Source organism: Paralichthys olivaceus, chromosome 3 (assembly GCF_024713975.1).
Source record: "Paralichthys olivaceus isolate ysfri-2021 chromosome 3, ASM2471397v2, whole genome shotgun sequence".
Lineage (NCBI taxonomy): Eukaryota > Metazoa > Chordata > Actinopteri > Pleuronectiformes > Paralichthyidae > Paralichthys > Paralichthys olivaceus.
The window spans coordinates 12,219,819-12,242,496 of NC_091095.1; the positions used below are offsets into that span (position 1 = coordinate 12,219,819).

General features: G+C 41.1%; 2 protein-coding genes across 4 annotated transcripts; one reads left to right on the forward strand and one right to left on the reverse strand.

Annotated features, from left to right (window-relative positions):
- Positions 1–357: 357 nt before the first annotated feature.
- uts2d (urotensin 2 domain containing) lies at positions 358–3,192 on the reverse strand. Of its 2 annotated transcripts, none has more exons than XM_069521970.1 (5): positions 1,358–3,192; positions 1,040–1,144; positions 913–950; positions 647–737; positions 358–542 (listed from the first exon to the last, which is right to left on the reverse strand). In XM_069521970.1, exons 1-5 carry the CDS (start codon positions 1,455–1,457, stop codon positions 514–516), a joined length of 363 nt encoding a protein of 120 aa, XP_069378071.1. In that variant the 5' UTR covers positions 1,458–3,192; the 3' UTR covers positions 358–513. The 2 variants fall into 2 exon arrangements, with proteins under 2 accessions (XP_069378071.1, XP_069378072.1); XM_069521971.1 differs by having other exon boundaries at positions 358–539; positions 1,358–1,607.
- Positions 3,193–4,597: 1,405 nt separating this feature from the next.
- On the forward strand, positions 4,598–22,678 carry ccdc50a (coiled-coil domain containing 50a). 2 transcript variants are annotated; one of them, XM_020081300.2, is made up of 12 exons: positions 4,602–4,907; positions 8,202–8,264; positions 10,762–10,891; positions 12,711–12,801; positions 13,251–13,353; positions 15,840–16,703; positions 17,404–17,576; positions 18,942–18,986; positions 19,188–19,331; positions 19,452–19,534; positions 19,639–19,751; positions 20,314–22,678. In XM_020081300.2, the coding sequence occupies exons 1-12, from the start codon at positions 4,853–4,855 to the stop codon at positions 20,331–20,333; spliced, it is 1,884 nt and encodes a 627-aa protein (XP_019936859.2). In that variant the 5' UTR covers positions 4,602–4,852; the 3' UTR covers positions 20,334–22,678. The 2 variants fall into 2 exon arrangements, with proteins under 2 accessions (XP_019936862.2, XP_019936859.2); XM_020081303.2 differs by lacking the exon at positions 15,840–16,703 and having other exon boundaries at positions 4,598–4,907.

Below are 22,678 nucleotides of genomic sequence, written 5' to 3' on the forward strand. Positions count from 1 at the left end.
AAAATTGTCTACCCCAACCATTTCCTCTGAAAAGCTGTTAAATAAAAAATATCACCCCAAAAAATAAAGATAACATCATAATATTATTTATTTTGTAAAATGAAGGACAGTGCATTTTTAAAGCAGCGACAGACAAGACGTTTGCTTGCAGTTACAAAAATGTTATGCCCAAAGCAGCCACAAGAGAGCGACATAAACACAAGTAAAAGGCAAATTAATATCCCTTCTTAAATAATAATAATACTAATAATGTCTTAACAGAAACGTTTATTTTGTCATATCTAACCCTCAAGTATTTCCAAGGAGTAGCTGAATGTTTACAGATTCAAGGTTTTACAGCAACAGTCCTCACACCTCTCATGAGAAACCTTTTATTGAAGACATTGATTATGATACAACTCCATATTGCTGGATTAAATACATAGTGATTATAGTACTGGTGCTGTGAGTCTTAAGGCTATGTTGGGCTTTGCAGCAGGATTTCACCGTGGTCCTCCTCCTTTTGCATCTGTCTCACACACAGTATTTCCAGAAGCAAGCTGCTGAAGTAGAGAGATGAAGACTTTTAAAATGACATGCACTCACAAATACAAGTGTTACTCAGTGTGTATGATGGAGATGAATCGAGATTCTGAATTTGACTTACGTTCGCTCCTCTTCTGAGTTACGGCTTTGTCCTCGGCCAAATTGGCTGTGATCTGCCTCTCCAGCTCCAGGTCCTCCCTCAGCACTCGGAGCTACAAGCAGAGATCGCAGTGATTGAACGCACCAAGACCAAGCTGTCATCTCAGGATCAATACACCATCAATTATCAATGGCTTTTTGTAATCAAGTATTGTGACAGGTTTTCATTCACGTCCTAATAATGAGAGCAGAACTTTTTTTGGGGGGGGGGTCTGTAAATATCCTTACCTCCTCTAATTCAGCTAATTTGTTGGCCAGTTCAAGACCTGTGGATAGAAAAATCAGTTATTGTCCCTTAAGAATATGTCTGTGTTAATTATGTCAAATTTTAACCTTTGATTTCTTTATCTCTCACCTAGAGGATCGTCCTTTTCAACTGGAACTAAGCTCTTGTGCAGTAAGAGTGCAAGAATCTTGCTCTGGGCCTCTGTATCTGCTTTAGGATTGAAAACACGGTTTCCTGCACATACACAAAGCAAATAAATATACAACTTTAAGCACCATGAATATCACAAAATATGAACAGAAAATGAAGCCATGTCCATCTGATTTCAAGATCAGGCATCATCTTTTATCTTCAATTTAAATTGTGCTGTAGTCGAATGCAGCCTCATCAGAAATCTAAGAAAAAAGCTTCGATTTAGACCAAATCAAAGATCATTTTGCAACTCACCCGGGTTGAACGTGCTCCTTCCATCCACACTCAGCACTCCCTGCAGTAGTAACAAACCCAGGAGTCCTAAGCAGTAGTTCACAACTGAGAACCTGTCCATGGCACTGGCTCTGTATGGTCCCAGACTAACGCCGCACTATGAGTCCTCCCTGGAGCAAGGCGAGCAATCCACTGCCTCGGGCCCATCCATTCAATATATTTATCCTTTCCAAGACCAAGAGGAGGGGCCAATCGGTCCTTGCGTACTAAATCAATAGCTCGTCATTGTGGCTTTTCGTCAATAGGCCACCTTTTCACAGGGTTCATGGAGCGTCTGAGTGAAATACAGTGATCTGACGTTGTAGGTGAGGCCAGCGACCCTGAATCACTCTGACATGGGCAAATCAAATGGAGAGGAAGTTATCAATCAGCCTGCTGGTTATAAGATTAGATGTTCTTGGCACTTGCAAATCCTTTTCTTTTACATTAATTGCTTCTTTAAATAGGCACATTGTAGTGTGTTGGTCTGGGGTGGGGGGGTTGATTCAGTCCCTAAGTGCATCATCGTGCACCGGAGATGAGCTCCTCAATCTTGGCTTGAGGACTGATTTGAAGCTGAAGGAACATCCATCACTGCGGCCAAGACATTCAGCCAGCATCTCCTAAGTCACTGTGGCCTAAATATACATCAAGGCAATCACATCTCATGCATCTTGCTGGGGGGGGCAGACATCGTGCCTGTGCATTGTTAGAGAAATGAGCTGGTTGGCAGCAGCTGAATTTGACTCGTGAGGTTCCTATTATAGTTTCCGGGTTGAACCCCCTCAGACGTCACACATCCAAGAACCATCACTTTTATTGTTGAAGTGCAGCAGCTCAGAAACACAAGTATTGTCATTTTATTACTTATTACTTTATTGTGAAGTCAAAATGACCTAATTCCTACTATATGATGCAGATTTGAGCAGCTATCCTTAGAAGGACTTTGAATTGACTTACATTCATTGTGAAGAGCCAAACTCCAACCTTATCCCTAATCTTGCATGACCAATTCATGCCTAACCCAACCCCATGAGGTCCACTGGTCCTGACAAGGCCAGTGTTTATGCTATAAAGCTCCTAAAGACAAAAAGAAAATGAATACACACACATTCAGGAGAAAACTAAACCCTGAATCCAGCCATCGACAACGTGTATTTAGCAAGGGCAGCAAAATAACAGCATGGTCTGCAATGCTGCATTTTCAAAGTTTGAGTACTGAATGGACAAAGGCCTTTTTCCACATAATTAAAATTCTTTACAAATAATTGTAACGTGTATTTGTAATATCTGTGTGTGTGTGTGTATTGTGTGAGCTGAAGCCATGCAGTCATCAGTCCTGCTGTTCTCAACCAGTCCACTGTCACTAATGACATAGTTCAGGGTCATGTTGACCTCATAGTATATGACAGAAATCAATTCTAAGATTATTTTAGCATTTACATGGAGAGTGTGAACATAGACACTAATTCATTATAACTAAATATACTGTATTAAGTCATTTCAACCTGTGGGGCAGGTTTGGTCGATACCTACCTGCATGTTGCAATAGTAGACACTAGAGGGAGCAGTTATATTAACATAACCAGATACCAGCTGCTGCCAGGTCACATGACACGTGTTTTGTGCCATTGAATTAGATAAAATGAGAGAGAGAGAGAGAGAGATAGCAAAGAGGAAGAACACAAAACACAGTCCCTGAACGCGTCACTATTCATTTGGACCACAGTCAGGCTGTGTGGTGTGTTCGCCGTCTCCTCAGGATGGGACCTCAGTGGCTGCAGGTGCTCCTCAGACTGGATCCTGCGGAGGAAGCTGGATCAAGTTGACCACATGGCGTGAGACTGATACCGGAGGTGTCAGAATCTGGCCTTCAAAATGAAAGCTGGAAACATGGCCGCTCATGGGCGTTTGTTATTTCTTCACGTAAATCCTTCAAAGATGAATCACAACTAGTATCAGGATAATAAATTCAATAATGATAAATGGTATTTATTCGGATGAAGATACTCTGTAGACTTTTTACAAAACACGTGGGAAATGCATTGACATCCAAATTAAATGAAATCAAATTAAGATTCAAGCCACAAATTCTCAACTCCTAAATCAAGCCTCAGTTGTTTAGGCACATTGTGAGCAAGGGAGCAAAACACACTACGCAAGGTTTACATTTGAACCCGAGTGTCTTAATTATAGAATTCTGGAGGATTCATGGTTAAAGGCCCAAAAATTGAATTGTTGGATCGTATATGATTTTTTTTTTTTTTGCCAAAGTCATAACATGTTTGGTCATTCCACAAGAAAGATTTGTACCGTGTTTAAATGATTTATCCGATTTGCATCACTTTGTGCTTGTTTTGCATCTTTACATCCTTTCTTGTTATTTTTCATCATAATGTGATTTTATTGTTACTCTTTGTCTTTATTTGAAATTATTCAAATAGATTTTTGCATCTTTGTTTTCTTTTGTGCATATTTCTGTTGTTATTCTGTCTCTTGGTAGTCTGTATTTCTTTGTGGGCTTTATTGTGAGTGTTTTCACTTTGCATTTTGCATCTATGCTATTTCTTTGTAAGTGCTGGTTCCTGTGAAAAGGGTTTTAAATCATCAATCAATCAAATAATAAGATATGGTAATCCTTTATTAGTCCCACAATGGAGACATTTGCAATATTACAGAAGCAAGAGTCAAAACTAGGCATCAGTAAGTAATAAGTAACGTGCAATACTTAAGGGCAAGGAATATAAAAATATAATATACAGTACAAACAAGAAAATCTGTGTAGTGTGAGAAGAAGATTAATACAATTCTTTTCAGCACCTTTCATACTTAAAACGCAGCTCAAAGTGCTTTCCAATAAAATCAAAGACATAAAATAAGAATAAGAAAAATATAGGATAATAGAATGTGTACAGTGAATGGATTGCACATGAACCATTGTATGATTGTGTCCTTAAAAGGACTTTGGACTCAGGATGGTGCGTGTAGTTCACGGTCGCACAGTCTCACAGCTGCAGGAGGGAACCACCTGTGACACCTTCAGACACTTGGGGTGGATCAGTGTGTCGCTGAGGGAACATGCGTGAGATCAGAGTGTTTCTGACACACGGTGTTCAAACTGTTCAGAGACTCAGCTCAGAGCTGGGAGCAGCAGCGGGAGCTACGTGGCAGACTTTTATTTTGAAGCGTTTGTGGGGGAAGCTGGTGTTTGTTGTCTCTGCTGTTTGTGTGGAGGAAGGACACACACGCGCGCGCGCGCACACACACACACACACACCCACACACGCACACACAGAGAGAAATAGAGAGAGAGAGAGAGACGCCACCGAAACCAATCAACAGGGCCGTCCAGCACCTGAACCATCAATCGGCTTTATGAGTCCGGACGATCAATCAAGCTGCCGTTAACCTTCGGAGAAGCGTGGACGTATAATTCACCGTCACCGGCTTGTATCCTGACTTATTGTCGCTGACAACATGGCTGAATGTAACGTTAGCATCGACCAGAATGAGCTGCCCGGAGTGAAAGAGGGTAACGTCCACGTTATAATGTTTCCGGCTCAGTGTAGCTAGCCGGTGTTGTGTCCGGCTAGCTTTATGCTAACCGAGTGTTTGTTATCGTCCTCACACAGCGCGGCTGTGACGTGTTAGCACACCTTGCTAATGAATGCTAGCGCTGTTAGTCTGGAGGCAGGTAGAGCTCAGTGATGCGGTGTCGCGCCAGATTTTGTATCCCAGATTGATGTGTTTCCTGTCAATGCCAGTTGTGTTCTATCACAGGCAGCTCCACACGTCCCCCTTCATATGGAGGGACTTTGGAGCCACACACACACTCACAGTCTGTCACGACATGTGTGGGTTACACACAGCCACACTGCAGTCAGCCGACATGTCAGCCGACATGTCAGCGTTCACACTGGAGCCTGCTGGGCAGTAGTGTGTGCTTCAGCCTCAGCTCGGAGGTCTACATGCCTTTGTTTTTGTTTTGATGGAATTTCACATCTGATCCCACTTGTGCCTTTGGCTGCACAATCAATATGCTGCTTTCATACATCATCCTAAAAGACAGGGCTGCATCACTAACCCTTTCTCCCACATGACTTCTACACACACCCAGAACTTTTATCAATTACAGCAGAAGGTGTAAAAACAAGTCAAGAGTGGAGCTTTCACTCTGAAGCAGATCCTGGATGTGATGCTGTGCAGGGCAGCTAAGGAGCCTAGTGTGAAGCAGCTGCTCAGCAGGATGCTTGTTATTCTGGTCAGAGGGAGAAGGAACGTGCATTCTCACTGCTGATCCAGTCTGCACAGGCAAGGGAGAAGGAAGCTGCTGGAAAAGTGTCAGCTTCACCCCTCGTGTATCTGGATCATAGTAAATATTGGGAGCCTGTCTAGTTTTCACTGTGCTGTTGATCACACGTGAACTGAACTTGTGGTTTTGATATTTCCAGCTGCACATGAGGCACAAAGACTCCACTCATTCTGTGTCACGTTAAGCTAATGTTTCTACCCTTAATTGAGACATGAATCCATAGCTTGCAGATATCATTCACTTTAGTCACTCGTTGGAAAAACTACACAGTTACCTTTGCAGTTGTTTGTTTGTTGGTTTGTTTGATTACTACTAAAATCATTTTCTGTAACATTGCAAGATGGGGTGTATGTTTGTTTGTTTTTAATAATTCCTTGATCTTGATGGGGGGAAAACAGGCACATTTGGGGAACTTGATGGAGGTACACAATCTACTGAGTGCAATTTATTCAAATACTGCCTTTTAGGAAGTGTTGCCTTTTACTGGCTTTAAAAAGATCAGTCCCACAAACCAAAATGTTCTCGACTAGTTTTACTCGACTGGTATTGCCATACTTGCCACAATAAATCGTTTTTTCTTGGATAAGAAGATTAAGCATATGGTTGAAAATGGTCTTCGATAATTAAATCCCTTACTGATCTGAGGCAGTGGGTGGGGGCTTAGTGAAGGTCTTGCCCTTCGCTCCAGTATCTGTTTATTTCAAACATTCACTGTGTCATCCACCCATCTACTGCAAACACATGGTCTGGACCACTCATCTGAGTTTTCTTTGTGTCCCAGGCCTGTCTGTAATATTTACAGAAACATTTTTTCTCTCAAACCTATCTCTAATGTCCAACACACATCAGGTCTATTTTTGGTTATTATTTTTTATGTGCATGAAGTAACCTTTGTGGGAGCAGATGATGGGCCCTGAGCCAGGCTGTGTGAGGTTATTAAGTGTGGCTGAGAGGAAGAGGAGAGCTTTATATGCAAGATTAGTGTCAGAGGAAGGACTGAACACTGAATATTTACACATAAACCATGTATGATTCTCACCATAAAGCAAGAGAAGGTAAAAGGAAAAACTCAAGCAAGTTAAAGGTTTTTGTATTCTGGTCCTCCCTGAATGACTTTCCCTCTCAGCATTGTGGTGGCTTCCTGTTAGATGAAATCATGGCCTAAATGTATTCTTCTGTATTTGAGTTTGGCAGCTGAAGAAAGGTTACTCACTGCAGTATTTCAAGAATATCATCCTTAAACAGGAGTTAGTGTGTGGACACAGATGCTATACTAAACATACAGATACTCCAACGTCCATAATTAGTTGAGGTTGTGAGAGAGGTCGTACAGATGTCCCTGAGATTCTTCCGTTTCCTACACAGGAAACTGTCAACGTTTGAAGATTGCTGACATTTCAGAACACTTGAGATGACGTGTTGATTGTCTCGGGATTTTGAACTCCCTTCCTACAACCCTCTGTACAATTGTTTCCAGAATGAATGTTAACAGCATTCTGGCAGTATTCAGTAATATTGAAACCATGAATGGAAACGGTTTGATATAGATTTGTTGTAAAGGGTTTCTGTGTAAGATTGAAAACAAGCACATTTATTTTTTGTTTTACACATTATTGGCCAATAATCCTTCTCATCCTCTTCAAAGTATATGTGTGTACATATACATTTACTCTTGAAGCAGATGCTTTTATCCAGGGGGAGGGATGATATGCAAGTTTCAGTACAGTAGGCGACTTTGGCGTAAGCACTAAATACTAAATCTGTTTAATGGAACGAAGGAGGTCAGGTTAAAGGAGTTCGCAGTAATTGTGAGTTTGATATGTGTATTTGAGGTGTATCTAATTGAGGTATTGATTTTAGCCTGAGTGGTGGCACATTAGTCCTTGAGCTTACGCCAAACATTTATGTTTCTGTCACAGAATGTTAATCACAAATAAATGACTATCAGGATTTTCAGATCTCCTTGTGTCTGGTGGTTTACCTCCTAGTGCTACTGTTGACTAATCTGTTCGCTAGAGCTTTAAGATCATTTAACTACGTCTCAGTGGCTGATCACCGGTTTAATGTAATTTAGGATACATGATAGGATTAAAATACACAAATACATTTACTGTATCTCTGTCTGTGCCTTGCGCATTTGCACACAAAATAATGTTGGTAGTTTCACTCATGTACTTCACCACTTTAGGGATTAAACAAGCCAGCAGCACTCCTCACTTCTTAAGGGTCTTCTCTCCTTAAATAATGTTTGAGAAAAAGATGAGAAGTTTATATTCCATCCTTTTTGTTCAAGGTTTCTTTTTTTGCCCAAGTGTGAACGATGGGTTCCTCATTTACAGTTTCACTTCATGTCCGTGCTGACACAAAAATAACCAAACCATAACACGTTCTCAAGATGTTCAAACATTCTATTTTCATATCTCATATCATAATAAAGTAGTTATAATTTGGTTATCAAGTGTTAAACATTTAATTTTCTGTTCTGACGATGTTTTTTCTATTTGTTTTTTTCAGTGTGCCGAGACTTTGCAGTTCTGGAGGACCACTGCCTCGCCTACAACCTACAGGAACAAGAAAGTAAGAAGAGACTATAATATTTTTCAGATTTAGTTCCCATATCTCCACCTGAAAGGACATAAACCTACTTATTTCAAACATCTGCTTCCTTGCTCTCAATGCCTCCGATCACAGAACAGACCTCCAGATAAAAAACTCAGCTTTCTTTGCTGGATCCTGTTTTTTATTTAGATGGAAAAAAATCAGATAGCTCATCCAGATAGTTCCTTGCCCTTTTTTCTGGAGTCTGTTAAAACACTTAAATCATTTATCGTTGTATGTTTTCTACATCAGATCTGATTTTTGTCAAACCTCCTAGCTGCTTTCCTGGTCCACTTTTTTTTCAGACAAACAAATTATGAAAATTGTTTTAGATCTTAACAGTTAAACTATGAAGGCACTTCACATGCTCAACTTTTCCCTTTTGGAATATTTGTTATATATGTAGGAGGTTAAACTGCAGTGTCAGTAAGCCTATAAACCCTGCCTCAGCCTCACAGTTCACCATGTGAATGGTGCACGATGCCACTACAGTACTGTATCAGAGCAGGGCTGTGGCAGGACACAGTTGAGTGGTGCATGGGATTTGCCTGGATCACATTAATTGTGTGTGCTGCAGCTGTATATATAGATCTCACTATTGCCTCAAACTGGTTGAGTGTGTGTGCACTTAGAGAGGATTGTTTTTGTGCAATTGCACACACTCCCTTACTCTTCTGCTTTTTATGTTTGTCAGACTTGTGTATTTATTCAGTTATGTGCTTACCCCTGCATAACTCATTACATGCTGGTGGTTTTATGAGAGATCATATGTGTCTAATTAACTGACATCTTTTTCACATTATTTAAAAAGGCAGTTTGGAGACTCCCCATAAAGGTTTTGTTTTTCATTCATATAGTTTTTAATTTAAGTGTTTTTCCACCTCCCAAAAAGCTTTAATTTAGTCTTATAGTAGCTACCTACCATTGCTGTAGGTTAGGCCACCTCCCGCTGAGGGTCTTTTCTGCCAGGACGCACTGACAAACACACCCAGACATAATAAGGCCTCCCTTCCATCACACAAGGGGACATGTGCAGTTCCTCCCCCTTCAGCTACATTCTGACAGGAACCAGAAAGAGGTTTTTGTGTTCAGATTTTTTTTTTCCGCTATTGAAGGAGCGGAAACTTCAGAATGTTGACAGTGAAAACATAACTTAGTTTCTTTCTGTTTTCATAAATATGTGTGGCTATATCTATCACCAATAAAGTATAAGTTTAAGGTCTGCAAGAAAGAAGGTCAGATGTCACCCAGCCACGCCTTGCAGACTAGGCTCTGGTTTTGCTGGAGTTAATTTGGTTTTGGCAGACCTGTCTTTGTGTTGTCATCAACTATCTGAAAGCCTCAGTGATGGTTGAGGGCTCATCTCCCTCTGCTCCCTTTGTTGTGCCACATTACCTGATCTGACTTAAGCTGGAAAAATGTAGGAGAACACAAGCTGACAACCGGACAGTTCACAATGGGCAATGCCACTTTATCCCTAGATCACATGGCTTTTATCATGTACTATTTTATTATTAATTTCAATTAAAAATGTTGAACATTCAGAACACAGGAAAATACAATTGTTGCATCGAAAACAGTTAATTCGTTTACGCTTTCTATTTCAGTGTACAGATTCACACTTGACATGTCAGAGGTTCAGAAATTCCAGCTATCTAACCTCAACTCCCCTTTGTGAATGACGTGAGACCTCTTCAAGGTTGACTTTGTTGGCTGAACAAACGTCACAATGTCCAGTCACGTTTAGTTTTTTTCTGCTTTGAAAGATGAATCCATTTCATTGTTGAACAGTGTGGCATTGGATAAATAATAGCCTTATCTTGGGCTGTTTCATCAGTGTTGTCCTCAGATATTTTATTGTGAGGTGTCATAAACTTAAACAATTTATCAACGTCATACAACAAAAATCAATGTCAGGCCTTTGACTTTTTACCAAGTTGCCACAGGTGTGACTCACTGTTTCCCCTTTCAATCTCCCCGGGTGAGAGAGCAGAAACTTTATGGAGCCTCTAGCGGGTAAATTGCCAAATGTAATTTGGTGCTTTTCACATGAAAGCTGGGACCAAATCGATCTGCAGGTGAAACAGAGCTGAGCGTGTGAGTGATGCTTTCCATGCTTACAAAGCACTTGGAGTGCGTCAGCAGGCAGGATTTATCATCTGTTATGGACCACAACGTACCATCACACAACCTTGGAATGAGGGCTCAGCTGCGAACATTCATTTCTCAGTGACTAAGAGCACTCTCTGTTTATTACCACAGACTGAAGCGCCTGTCCTCGATCTTGTTTTCTGCAGACCATCTGAACAGCTGGTCTTTAAGACCAGATAACAGCAAGAAAGTGTCATATCTGTAAATAAACTTGGCAGTGGTTTGTTGTTCATCATCCAGCGAATGCCTCAACAAGTAGTGCATTCCAGCCAGCTGACATACTCCAGCAGTGCTAAGAGCAATGTTTATTTGTTTGTGTCTACAGTTGAGAGCCACTTGGCGTCCAATGTCCACAAGAGTCGCCTGGTGCAGAATGACCTGCAGGTGGCCAAGAAACTACAGGAAGAGGAGGATAAGAGGGCAAAGATCCAGAGCCAGAAACAGCACGTTGACATGTGGGTGTCTCTCTCTCTCACACACATTGTATTTCATATGATAAAACCAAACACGAAGAAGTTGTTACGCCAAGAAATGAGACATGATCACCTGATTAAAAAAAAAAGAAAAAAAAAAAAAGAAAATAAATTACATGAGATCAAGAGTTTACATGAAAAGCTGTTAAGTAGTTATGATTTATACAGCATAAGGGAGTTGTTTTTTATTAATTAGGCCACATTTGTTTTGTATTAAAATACAGTAAATAAATACAAAATATATATAATATAATAAAATATTTTTAGATTTATTTTTTTTTATTATGAAAACCATTTAAATACAAAATAAATTATTTTGGACCCAGAAGTGAACCCTGTGGAACACCACAGTTCACTTAAAGATCAAAAACTGTACTGTCTATAAAAACGTATCACCCACTGCTATGAAATCCTGAAAAGTCCCAGGCAGCCCAAGCAGATATTTATAATTTCTTTTGGTCTCTATGTCCTATCCAAGTCCTACTACATAAATATACTGTACTCCATCAGAAGTTTGGGTCTGCTCCAGCAGCTCGTCCAAAACTATGCTGCACCCACGCGCACTGTCCACAATGGCCTGAGGCAGAAACGTAAATCAAGATTCAGTGACCGTTCCTAAACATAGATATTTCTTCTGTTGCCTCTGCCCAGAGCTGCAACAGAGCATGCAAAATGCACTGGATTCTATCTGCTCTGCAAATTTTTTAAAATCTGAAATAAAAGTGCTGACTCACAGCTCAGTGAGGTCATTGTTTCAAGCTCACACAGACACAGTGAGCTCCAGCCATAGGACTGCAGCCCCGGGGAGAAGCCAGATGCTCCACAAATGATGCAGACAGGCCAAATCTGCTTTTCATGCTGGGAGCTTACACTGCCATCCACCCTGCTCTTTGCCAGAGCTACTTCACATACAGCCACTCTCCCATTTAACTAAACACAGACACAGGAGAATGCAGCGTAAGTTCTTCAGAGCTGTCAGCTGTTGGGGTCAAACACAAGTGAAGCTCAGGGTAGTGAAGCTGTTGTAGTTCCCCATTAGTAAAATATTTCACTTATGCATGTCTCACACAAAAACAGAGAAACAATCTTTGCATACCAGCCCTCCAGGCAGATGGTGTTTTTGTCAAAATCAATTGCTTTAAAGATGCAAGTGAACCAAAGTGAGCTGCTGAGATCAACTGCGCAACAGCCAGAGACATTCCTGCTCCCGTCTGAAGCACACACGTCATCGTTCACAACATGCTAGACAGGTTGAAAGCTGAGGACTTGGGCTCACTGTTCTTATGTAATATGACTATTGTCTCACTGAGAGGATATTGTGTTTTGTCCCTGCTTTATTTTTGGAACTTTTTGCATTTGTATAACTTTTGAAAATCTCAGTCTGCTGTATTAACAGAAAAATATAAAATCCTCGAATTGGCCCATAATTCGGATCTGCACCAAAAATGTAGGGGTTCTTCCTTGGAAATAATTTGAGTAGTTTTTGCATAAGCTAACGACCAAAGAAATGAAAATTAAACTATAAATTCCTTGGTGAAGGTAAAAATGGCAAGTATCAACAGAAATTGCGCAATGTGACATTGAGCTATTGAAAAAATACATGAACATGGTTGAAAAAAAAAAAAGAAGGTTTCTTGTGTATTAACAAAGTGCTTGCATTCACATTAGAAGAATTTCAGACGAACACATCTACGTCATCATCAAAATTCTCATTATTGATTAACATTGTTGTATCTGTAAATTTGTTCAACCTCCTCCCCATATACATACTACAACACATGGGAACCCATTGAAACCTCAGCGAGCGCCAAGATAACGAGATCGCCCAGGAGATTCAGGAAGAACTGGTCCGTCAGGCAGAACAACAACGACAGCAGGAAGAAAAGGATGCGGTAAGAAACACACACGCCATCAGATGTTTCTGCCCATTCAAGCACGTTTGGTTACATCCACACGTCAATGATTGGACTTGATGTATTGTAATGGGTAGGTCACTGTACATGAGTCACCCCCGTTGTACATTAGCATGTGATGTGTTTTTAATCACAATGTTTACTCCCTATGAGCCGAAATCAGGATGTTTCTGTGTTGTTGTGGTCTCATTGCTCTATAGTACTATAAAAAATGATGTAACTGACAGGGACACTCAAGAATGTTATTACTTGTTTGTTCCATTTCAAAACACCAGTGACACATCTCACCACTGTAATCTGATAAGTCTGAAACCACGCTGACTCACCAACAAAGTGACATATTTTTTCCAGCTCTGTCCAAACAGGGTTTTTTTTTTTCATATTCATGTGGGGCAACATGTTTACATGTTTGCATTATTTGTTTATAGGCCATTGCTCGTAAGCTGCAGGAAAAGGAGATGAAAGAGGAGCGGAGGAGACAGAAACAGCTGGAAGCGAACTATGAGGAGGAGTATTTTGAGGATCATGGAGGTAGGGAGAACATACTTGGCTCATTTTAATGTGTTTATTTGTTGCCCATATGGGTCTGTCTGTGTTTAGGGACATGGGTGAACATATGCCTCTTTCTGTAGACTGAGATTTAATCTTCAGCTCTGACTTTATGAGGCTGAGCCCCTGATGCTGCACGCTGCTGGAGATTATTTTTGACTGGAGGCGGTGATTCTGGAGTGCATTCATAAGCATGTGATTAACCTTGAAGAGAGACTTGTGGGCTCCTACAGACAAATAATGTACCTTTTCCCTCCCATTCAATAGAAACCAGTTGAAAATGGTTACTTTTGGATTCAGCTGAAATACTTATTGTAATCAGATCTGACCTTGGATGTTAAATTAATCTCCAGTTAAATACAAATGCATTAAGAAAATATTAAGATTTACCAACTGATATTATGTACCTGTAAAAACAAAAACACATTTGTCCATAGATAGGTTTGTTATGCTTCTATAACATATTTATGAGCATCTCACTGTCACATAGTTACTTTCCATTTCAAGCATTTTCAAACATCATCACATCTCTGAGATTAAAATGAGTTACTGTATTTCTAAGTAAAAGATGAAGAGGGCTACTGTGTCAAATGTTACGATTTATGTCAGTCAATCTGGCATCCTGTGCAATCACCATGTCAAGAAAGAAAGAGAAAAGAGAAAGAAGAGAGAGACTTTTCTGTTATGAAGTTCATTTTCTTTTCTGATCCACAATATATTCACTATAGATCTGATAATTCTTGCTTCCCCTGGAGGACTGCTGTTGTGTTGGCCCCTATGCTTTTATCATTAGTCTCCCCACACTGTTAGTGACACAGAAGGTTTTTTTTAACCTTGTGCTACTTTTCAGGCTTTGTGGTTATTCATATAAGTAAACCACGTGATACAGGCAGCAGCTGTGAAGAGGCCATGAGAGTAGGTTCCCAGGCGACGTTTGAAATGTACACAGCCTCTGTGTTGACATAAACAGGACTGGGCAAATGTCTCCAGCTATCAGTCTATCTGTCCTATGGATCACCAGCCATTCATCTCTAAACCTCTAAACCACACACACACACACACACACACACACACACACACACACACACACACACACACACACACACACCAACCAGGTGGTCAGGACGACACTTTGCTTTTGCCGACTGTGTCATTCTGCCCTCCTCTCTTTATACTAGAATATGTGTGACAATACCAGGTGCTCTATGTTTGATGTACAGCCTTTTTAGTTACATAACCACCCACCTCAGACGTCCCTGCTGAATGTGTGTACGCACACAACTGCAGAAGTGTGAATGTGCTCACAGTATTACAGATTCAGCTTTTTTGTTTACTCTCCTTCTAATACTCTAAGGGAACGATGTGACAGTAACAAGATATGCAGGTTACAAGGTTGAAACTGTACACGATGGTGGTCAGCTTTGAGACTCAGTCACTGAGCTTTTTCACAATCGTGCAATTGTTTGTGAATGTTTCATAGAAGTGTTGCATTTGAAATCTCCACCCCACTAGATTTTATAACCTTTTAATCACATGTACGCATATATTCACACTTCTTCGGTATCATGTAGCTTTTCATTAGGGGATGTTATTGGCTGCTCCTCATGGGAAATGAGAGGCTGCTGCCTGTGAGTTTCTTAATCCAGTGGATTAAGGTCGCACTTAAACCAGCCTGGGGGCAGAACCTATCTCTACATGACAGGTATACAACTGGAAAAAGGTGGGGAGGTAGGTGAAAGATAGAGGAGTGCATTTAAAAGTCTAATAGAGACAGAGGATAGCAAATACTCCAACCACTCACTTTAAGGCAGGTATCTGTCTGGCTCCACCCGCCTCCTTTTTTTAAGGTTTTTGAACATCAACACGGTCGATTAGACATTAAGCAGCAGGTTAGATGGCTGAAATTCCTTTGAGCTGACTCTCACGGCTGAGCGGACTCACCTCAGCTCTGTATTTCCTTATTTGCTTTTCAACTCTTTGTTTTCATTCAAACTTTTGTCAGTCACAGGCCAACTCCCAGCAGGACTGAGTTCTCAGAGATGAACATGTTGTTCAAGTTCATTTTTCCTCCTCTTAGTCAGTCATGCTCAGTTATAGTACGTAGTAAGTTTGTATTGTTGTCACATATTCATTTTCAGCTGTGTTCGTCAAACAACAAGTGTTGGGAGCTTTACACTAACTGTGTTTGATTTAAGTTGAAAACACTTGTTGCCACTTTCCTCCCCCCTCTTTCATTTTTCTGAGAGTAACAACCACATCTCTGGATATTTTGGGTGCACATGAAATCTTAACTAACATTTGTATCGCGTGCTGTCTTTTGACCATTTCTCTCATCAGTCCCATGTCTAGCTCAGTGCTTACTAATCATCTCAGCCTAAACCATTCTGTTATTTTTCACCTCATGTTTTCATCATTCTCTCCGCTCCGCCCTCCTTCCACCCTCGCTCCTTCATCTCTACCGTGCTCAGCTACAAGAAGACCTCTTGATTTGGACAAACACACCCACCACAAATCCTCCTCACCAGGCCGATATGATGAACATGCCCCAGTGGGCTCACATCGTGATTACTCCCCAGATTATAGCTCAACAGAGCCCAAAAGGAGCAGGTACCCAAGACAGGACCCAGCAGCACCCCACAGCCGCTCTAGATACCCTGAGCACCACCTGGTGGCAGAAGGAGGGCGAAGCAGGCATGCAGATCCGTCCCCTGAGCACCTGCTGCCCTCTAGAAGAAAGCATGGGGACAGGTACCCAGAGTATGAAACCACACAGACTGGCAGAGCCAGAGGCCACGGGGGGGAGGACCCAGAGAGAATGGTAAGGAGCAAAGAAAGACCAGCCAGACCTCCTCCACTACATACCCACATAGAGAGAGACAAGGAGAGGGACAGGCATCGTGATCGAGACAAGAGCAGAGACCTATACTTGGATAAACATGAGGGAAAAGACCAGAGGAGAGACAGAGAGCCGGACCTCAGGGGGATGAGAACAGGAGGAAGAGACAGGGAAAAATCCAGAGATAGAGGACGGAGTGGGGACAGATACAGAGAAAGAGAAAGAAAAGAAAAAGAGAGTGCACGAGCAAGAACCAGGAGTGTGGAGAGAGGACTGGATGAGGGTTATTTGGAGCAGGGTCATGGCAGGTACTGGGCAAGGTTGGAAGACGAGGGTGAGAGGAGAGCTGGGGGTCGACAGCGTGTCCAATCCAACCCGGAAGAGGTGTTTGATGAGTCCAGGGGCAACGAAGGCAGAGGGGACACCAGGGAATTGTGGGACCCTCGAGAGGGTCCCAGCAAGGAACGCAGTCATTCTCATCCCAGCGCAGAGACAGGTACCACTGTGAGCCTCGCTCTGGGCTCTGCGTGGGTGTTTGTGTGGTGTGCTAAAGCTTGGCAATCTCAGGTGGTGGGTTGATCTACTGTGACATGACAACTACTAATGAAGACACTAATTTTCTGCTCTCTAGTCAGATTTTGATTGATTTGATTGGTTTTGATTTGTTGATGTTTTGCCGTGGGTTTTGCTCATTCTTGCAATTTCACTGTGCAGAGACGGAACTGTGTGCTGTGATTGTCTCGTAGAATAGCTCCACAGATTTTTGATGTGCTGAAATGTGGCATTCACAAAGGGCTTCATGGCTGCTGAGCTGGTTGTAATGTTTTATCCCAAAGGCAAAGGAATCAAACTAAACACCAGTAGAGAAGCACTGCAGCCCTTTTTGTTGCCTTTTGGCTTTAATCTAACTCCAATTGACTGTATTGTTGAGCTGAAACTGTTGATAAGTCATTGACAGATATTTATTTTCATCATTTCATTTTGTCATTCATCTACATGCAAAAACTCATCTAGAATGCATCAAACATAATTTATTGGTTTTCAACTGTTGATAACCATTTGTTCTGGGAAATTAAGAATTACATAATCATCACAAAAACAATCGATAAATAAAAAGCAACAAATGATTCGACAATGATAGTAGTTTGTAGCTGCAGCCTCAATCTGTTGTTAATGTACTGTGTTGGTATCCACAGGTCGTATTGTGCACCGGGGGAGCGGAGCAGTCATAGCAGAAACTGAGTACAAGCTGAGCGAGGCCACCAAGGGGCTCACCAAGCTGGATATCCGAGAGCAGGAGCTGAAGGACATGGAGGTAGCCAGGAAACTGCAAGATGAGGAAATCAAGGTGGGGAAGGAAGCAAGACAGGTATTTTGTTTATTTATGCTTACACAAAAAAAAACGGTGACCAGATTCATGTGCATGTTAAAAATGTAGACATTAATGTTTGCAGGAATAAATACTGTAAACCAAGAGCAACCTCAAGCACTACAAAGAGCAGTAGCTACATTTTTACATCCAGCTACTAGTTAATGTGAAGTAAGGTCAGATTGTAAGTTCATAATGAATCCAATATCAAAATAGTAGGTATGTAATAGGCACCAGTGGACTATGTTTTTGTGTTAAAAAGTATATGAATAAGGTTTGGTTTTGTATTATGATTACATGCTTAAAAAAATGTGCACCTGCACTGTCACAGCAGCTTCAGTATGATATGAATACTGAGCCTCTGTTCATATCCAGCATTAACATGCATCTTGTGTGATCTGATCTCAAGTGGACAGTTCTGTCAGAGTATGTCAGTTCACACCTGGCATTACAATGCGATCTGTGTTCCCCGCTGTATATGCAAGTTAGCACGCACATCGTCTCTGTTTGCAAAGACCAAAATGTGATGTTGGTTTTAGACAGTCTGACTATGTCTGTGTGTTTGTGAGAGACAGAAAGGATGGCAGGGAGCAAATCAATGTGCAGCACACAGTGCTAGAATGAAATATCATTTGAAATGGTAAAGCAGATAAAAATAGATGATCAATATGTTGTGGTCATAAATCAATTAATGGGAAACTCTGCGAAGTCTAAAAATACTTTCAGTTCATTATGAAACTGTCGCGGGTCGGACAGCGTCAGCTGAGTAAGCGATCCTTCGATGTGGACAAGGACGCCGTTGCGTTCACACTATTAATAGAATGTGGCCACAATCACTCAGACCACATTCAGAGGAGGATCACAAATCAGTCATCAATGTGTCGTGTGTGTGTTCACACTGTACTTAGAGCTAAACTGTCTACTTGTGATCAGATTACCTGAGACAGAAGAACTGTAATAATTCTGCTATAAATCTTAATTTTTTTCTCAGCCAAGGACCCCACAAGAGAAAATATTCAGGGAACCCCTCATTTATGTCCCTTGGAATAATTTGCCTATTTTCTTACATGTCTACTTAGCCACAGAAAACAACACAAAGGGTTTCTTAGAAAGAAATTCGACATGCATTAGAAATATTTTTACCATGTCAACACAGAATACCCAAACATCATGATAACTTAATGGATGAATCTGGTGATCTTTTCACGGACATCCTTGAGAACCACTGCAATTAATGACTTGAAGAATGATTGTGAAAACATCATCCTGAAAGTCTCAATCTCTGTCATTTCCTGTTATATAATGTCAGAACAATGTGTTCCACTCGGGACTAAATGTGACTTCTTGACTATGTTCTCGTTTCAGGGGAGCAAGGGGCACATGCATGCAGCCCAAGTGGCGCAGGATGAGGTGAGAAATAACATCTGGAAACGTTTCTCACACTACCTGTGCTATTTTAATATTTCATATCCTGAGCTCAGTCAGCTGAATCTGTTTTGACATAAAATCCTGAATATCTAATGTCAGTAAGTTAATACTTAAACAGACCTATGATTGTAAAATGTGTGGCTGTTTTTATCCAGTTGATGTTTACGTGTCTGTGTCTCACAGGAAATTGCCCGACTGCTGATGGAACAAGAGAAAAAGGAGTACAGGAAGAATCGAGACCGGGAGAAAGAGAAGGAACGAGAGAGGGAGAGGTTGGCCATGGAGAGGATGGCAATGGAAAGGAGGCGGCAAGAAGGAGACTACAGGGTAATTTTCCATCGCTATACTCAGTTTAAAATGTGGGGTGAAAAATGTTTGCTGAACTGTCTTTCCACTGTGGTAGAAAAACCATAATTATAGAAGCTGTAATTTTTTGTTGTTTTCCAGCCAAATTCGGAGGAAGTCGTGCGGCCCAGAACACGAGAGGAGTATGAACACCAGAGGCAGAGGAACCACAACAAGCCTGCCAGGTACAAGACTCATCACTTCTGAAAACCAAACATTTCCAGTCCAACAAGTAGAAACTCAATCTGTACATACTTTTTTTCTGTTTTTCTCTCTCTGTATGTCTCAGGCCTCCTCAGCCTCGACAACCACACGACTATGAGAATGTTAATCCTGGCTACGGCTACTCGGACCATCCTGCCCCTCCACGTGCTCCCACCAGACCTGAGGCTGCTTACAAAGGTACCACGTCGATGTGAGAGAGAGAGGCTGTTTACTTCATTCAAACAAAGTTCTGTTTCATTCAATAAGGATGCTCCTTTTGTTTAATGACCACACTCTCATCAGTAAATATTGTTACCATTGCTGGTTTTTATTTTTCTACAGATTAGATGTGTACTCCTTGGTTTATGTTTTCAGGTTGTCCGTCCATCAGTTCCATTCTCTTGAACTAGATATGTCAAGCACGTCTTCACGAATTTCTTGATTAACTGATTAGATTTGGATGGTTTCCTCAAGTGTGGACCAGTTGTCACTCAGACTCAAAGCTAATCGGATTAGATTTCAGAGGGCAAAGGTCACAGTGACCTCATATGACTCAACTAGTCTTATCATACTGTAGGATGATAAGACTAGTTTGCTTTTTAGCTTACACACCTCCCACCCCCTGCCACTAGCCCTCTTGTCAAAGCTACACTCCCAAAACACATGAACACAAAATGTCTGCTGATTATTTTCTCAGTGAATCAATGGTGAAAAATGACCGGCACAGTTTCTCATCACAGTCCTCTCTTCTCTTTTCCAGGTGCCTATTACAAGCGGTGACTCAGGCCACGTCCAGGCATGCTGTCGGTCCTTTTTTTATTATTTTATATATATATATAATTTATCTTTTTGTTTTCAACCATTCACACCCTGTTGACCAAAAGCTTTGGGACAATCTAATGAGTTTGCAATGGGTTTTTTTTTTGTTTGTTTTTTTTTCACCCTCCAAAGTTTGCCCAGACTTAAGGAAGTGGGTCTGTGAGTGCTGGAACCACACTCATCTTTTCCTTTTTTTATTTGTAAATTCTGATTGTTATTTCTTTTAACTGACTCGACACCAAGACAAGCCAAAAGAGCAGCTTTGTGACATAACTCCCATTATTCTTAGCTGTTGAAATAGAGGAACTGGCTCCTCGTCTGCTGTGCTCGTCATGTGCTGATGTTCGTCCCATCTGTGGACCATGCCATCACAAGGGCTCGAGGCCTCTGCTGGATATAACCATGCAATCTCTCATTTCCTCATGACTCTTAATGGGACGTGCCTGTCTGGTCCAACATGGATGCTACAGTGTCTTAGATTCCAACACGGCAGCTGCTTTGTATCACCCGTGCTGCAGATCTGTTCTCGTCATGCTGTTCAACGAGGCTTCGCAGGCCTTATCCATGTGCCACACAGCGTATGACTCCGGAGGGACATGTTTCCATTGCTGTATTAAAACAAAACAAAAAAATAAATAAGCCTTTTATCAAGATGCTGGTCGTTCTGACATTTACCGCGTTGTTCCAGTGCAGAGGAGGCGGAGCTTTGTGATGAGCCATGGACATTTAAATGTCTTTTTCAGCTTGTGACAGGGGACACTTATATCCCCTTCGCCCTCCAACTGAAAGATGATATTCTGTGTACGACTCACTGTTTCTATGTGCATGCTTACTGAAAGTGTACAACTGTGTACATGCATTTCAGCTCTATATCCAATGATCTGGCTCCCTCTTCGTTTTTGTTAGAAAGGGCTAAAGCCACAAAATGCCAATAATCTTCTCCCTGTGAATGAACAGAAAATGTGCTCGCTCAAATACTGCTGAACAATATATCACCTTCCTGCCAATGTTGCATATCGGCTTGTTACAATTACAAACCAAAACTGGCTCATGAAAGAGCCAGAAATGAAATGCATGTACATCGGCTTGTCTGTGTCAAACCTGAATTCATGCTTGTGCTTATGGCACAGACAGCGTGCGATTGAATATCTGCTTTTATTTTATTTTAATGTAAAAATGTATCTTTTTGTTTTTTTTAAATTAAACCTGTTACCAAATCATGTACCCCCCCCCCCCCCACACACCAATTGTGGAACATACAAGATTCTCTCTTTAGTCCTCAGATCTTGTCCCACCAGGAATTTTTGTTCAGAAAGGGAGCCTTATAATTTATTTTTATACCGTACTTTGTAGCTTTTTCCTCAGATTGTTCCCAAAAAATTCCTACGTCAATTCCAGTCCTCTTATCTTTGTGTCAAACTCAAAGGCAGAGATCATTTCCTGTCTGAAGAAGCAGTTCCAACAATGGAAGTGTGTCTGGATTGAGGGAAATTCATTGACATCAAATAAATATTACTGCTTGAAGGGACCTATTTTCTTTATTTAATTTTTTCCGCTCCAGAATCCATTCTTTTCTGTTGCTGTTGAAGGATATATTTACATTGACTGAAACGTTTGTCTAAAGTCAACAAACATTCAGTCGTTGAACATTCAGGTGGACTCGGCTGGCCTCAGCACCGCTTCTATGTTCTCTCGTAATAAATGTTGCTGAAATTATGAATCAGCCTCTAAATGATTCCCTCCCTGTTTAGAGAAGATGGATGTGTTGTTTTCTTTGCCTACATGTGACGTGTGTTGCTGGTGACATGCAGCCTTGCGTGCTGGTGTTGTCGAATCGATGAGGTTTTATTCACTGTTGACAGAATGGGATTTGTGCCATATGTTTAATTTTTTTTCAGGGACCTGAAAATGGGGGGGGGTGAAGCTTAGAAAGTTGTGGTTGTAGCAAAGTTGCCCCGCCCACGAAGGTGGAACTCCTAATTTATTCTTTGATGACAGCACCACCTTGTGGACATGTTGAAAGTTAGATATACAAACGGGTTTGTGATGATGTCTTTGTATATTGATGATGTTGTGCATAAGACTGGATGTGAGTGCTGTCTACATCATTGAGTGTTATGTTTAAATTCTTTCTTTAATCCTGGGCTTGTATGCAATCTTCCAATCATGAATCAACACACGTGTGTTGGCACTTAATGTAACGGACCTTTTTTTTTTTTTTTTTTTTAAGTAAAGTGAATTAACCAGTTGCTTTTACTTATAGCATTTTGAAATCTAATAAACTGTATCAGCATTTCTACAGTTTA

Bases quoted from the DNA above. Each gene is read 5' to 3' on its own strand.
- ccdc50a (XM_020081300.2), top strand. From the start codon at position 4,853: ATGGCTGAATGTAACGTTAGCATCGACCAGAATGAGCTGCCCGGAGTG. The intron at 8,265-10,761 runs GTAAGAAGAGAC...TTGTGTCTACAG, and splicing joins CAACCTACAGGAACAAGAAA to TTGAGAGCCACTTGGCGTCC. The intron at 18,987-19,187 runs GTGAGAAATAAC...TGTGTCTCACAG, and splicing joins CCCAAGTGGCGCAGGATGAG to GAAATTGCCCGACTGCTGAT.
- uts2d (XM_069521970.1), bottom strand. From the start codon at position 1,457: ATGGACAGGTTCTCAGTTGTGAACTACTGCTTAGGACTCCTGGGTTTG. The intron at 738-912 runs GTAAGGATATTT...CTCTGCTTGTAG, and splicing joins AATTAGCTGAATTAGAGGAG to CTCCGAGTGCTGAGGGAGGA. The intron at 543-646 runs GTAAGTCAAATT...TCTCTACTTCAG, and splicing joins AACTCAGAAGAGGAGCGAAC to CAGCTTGCTTCTGGAAATAC.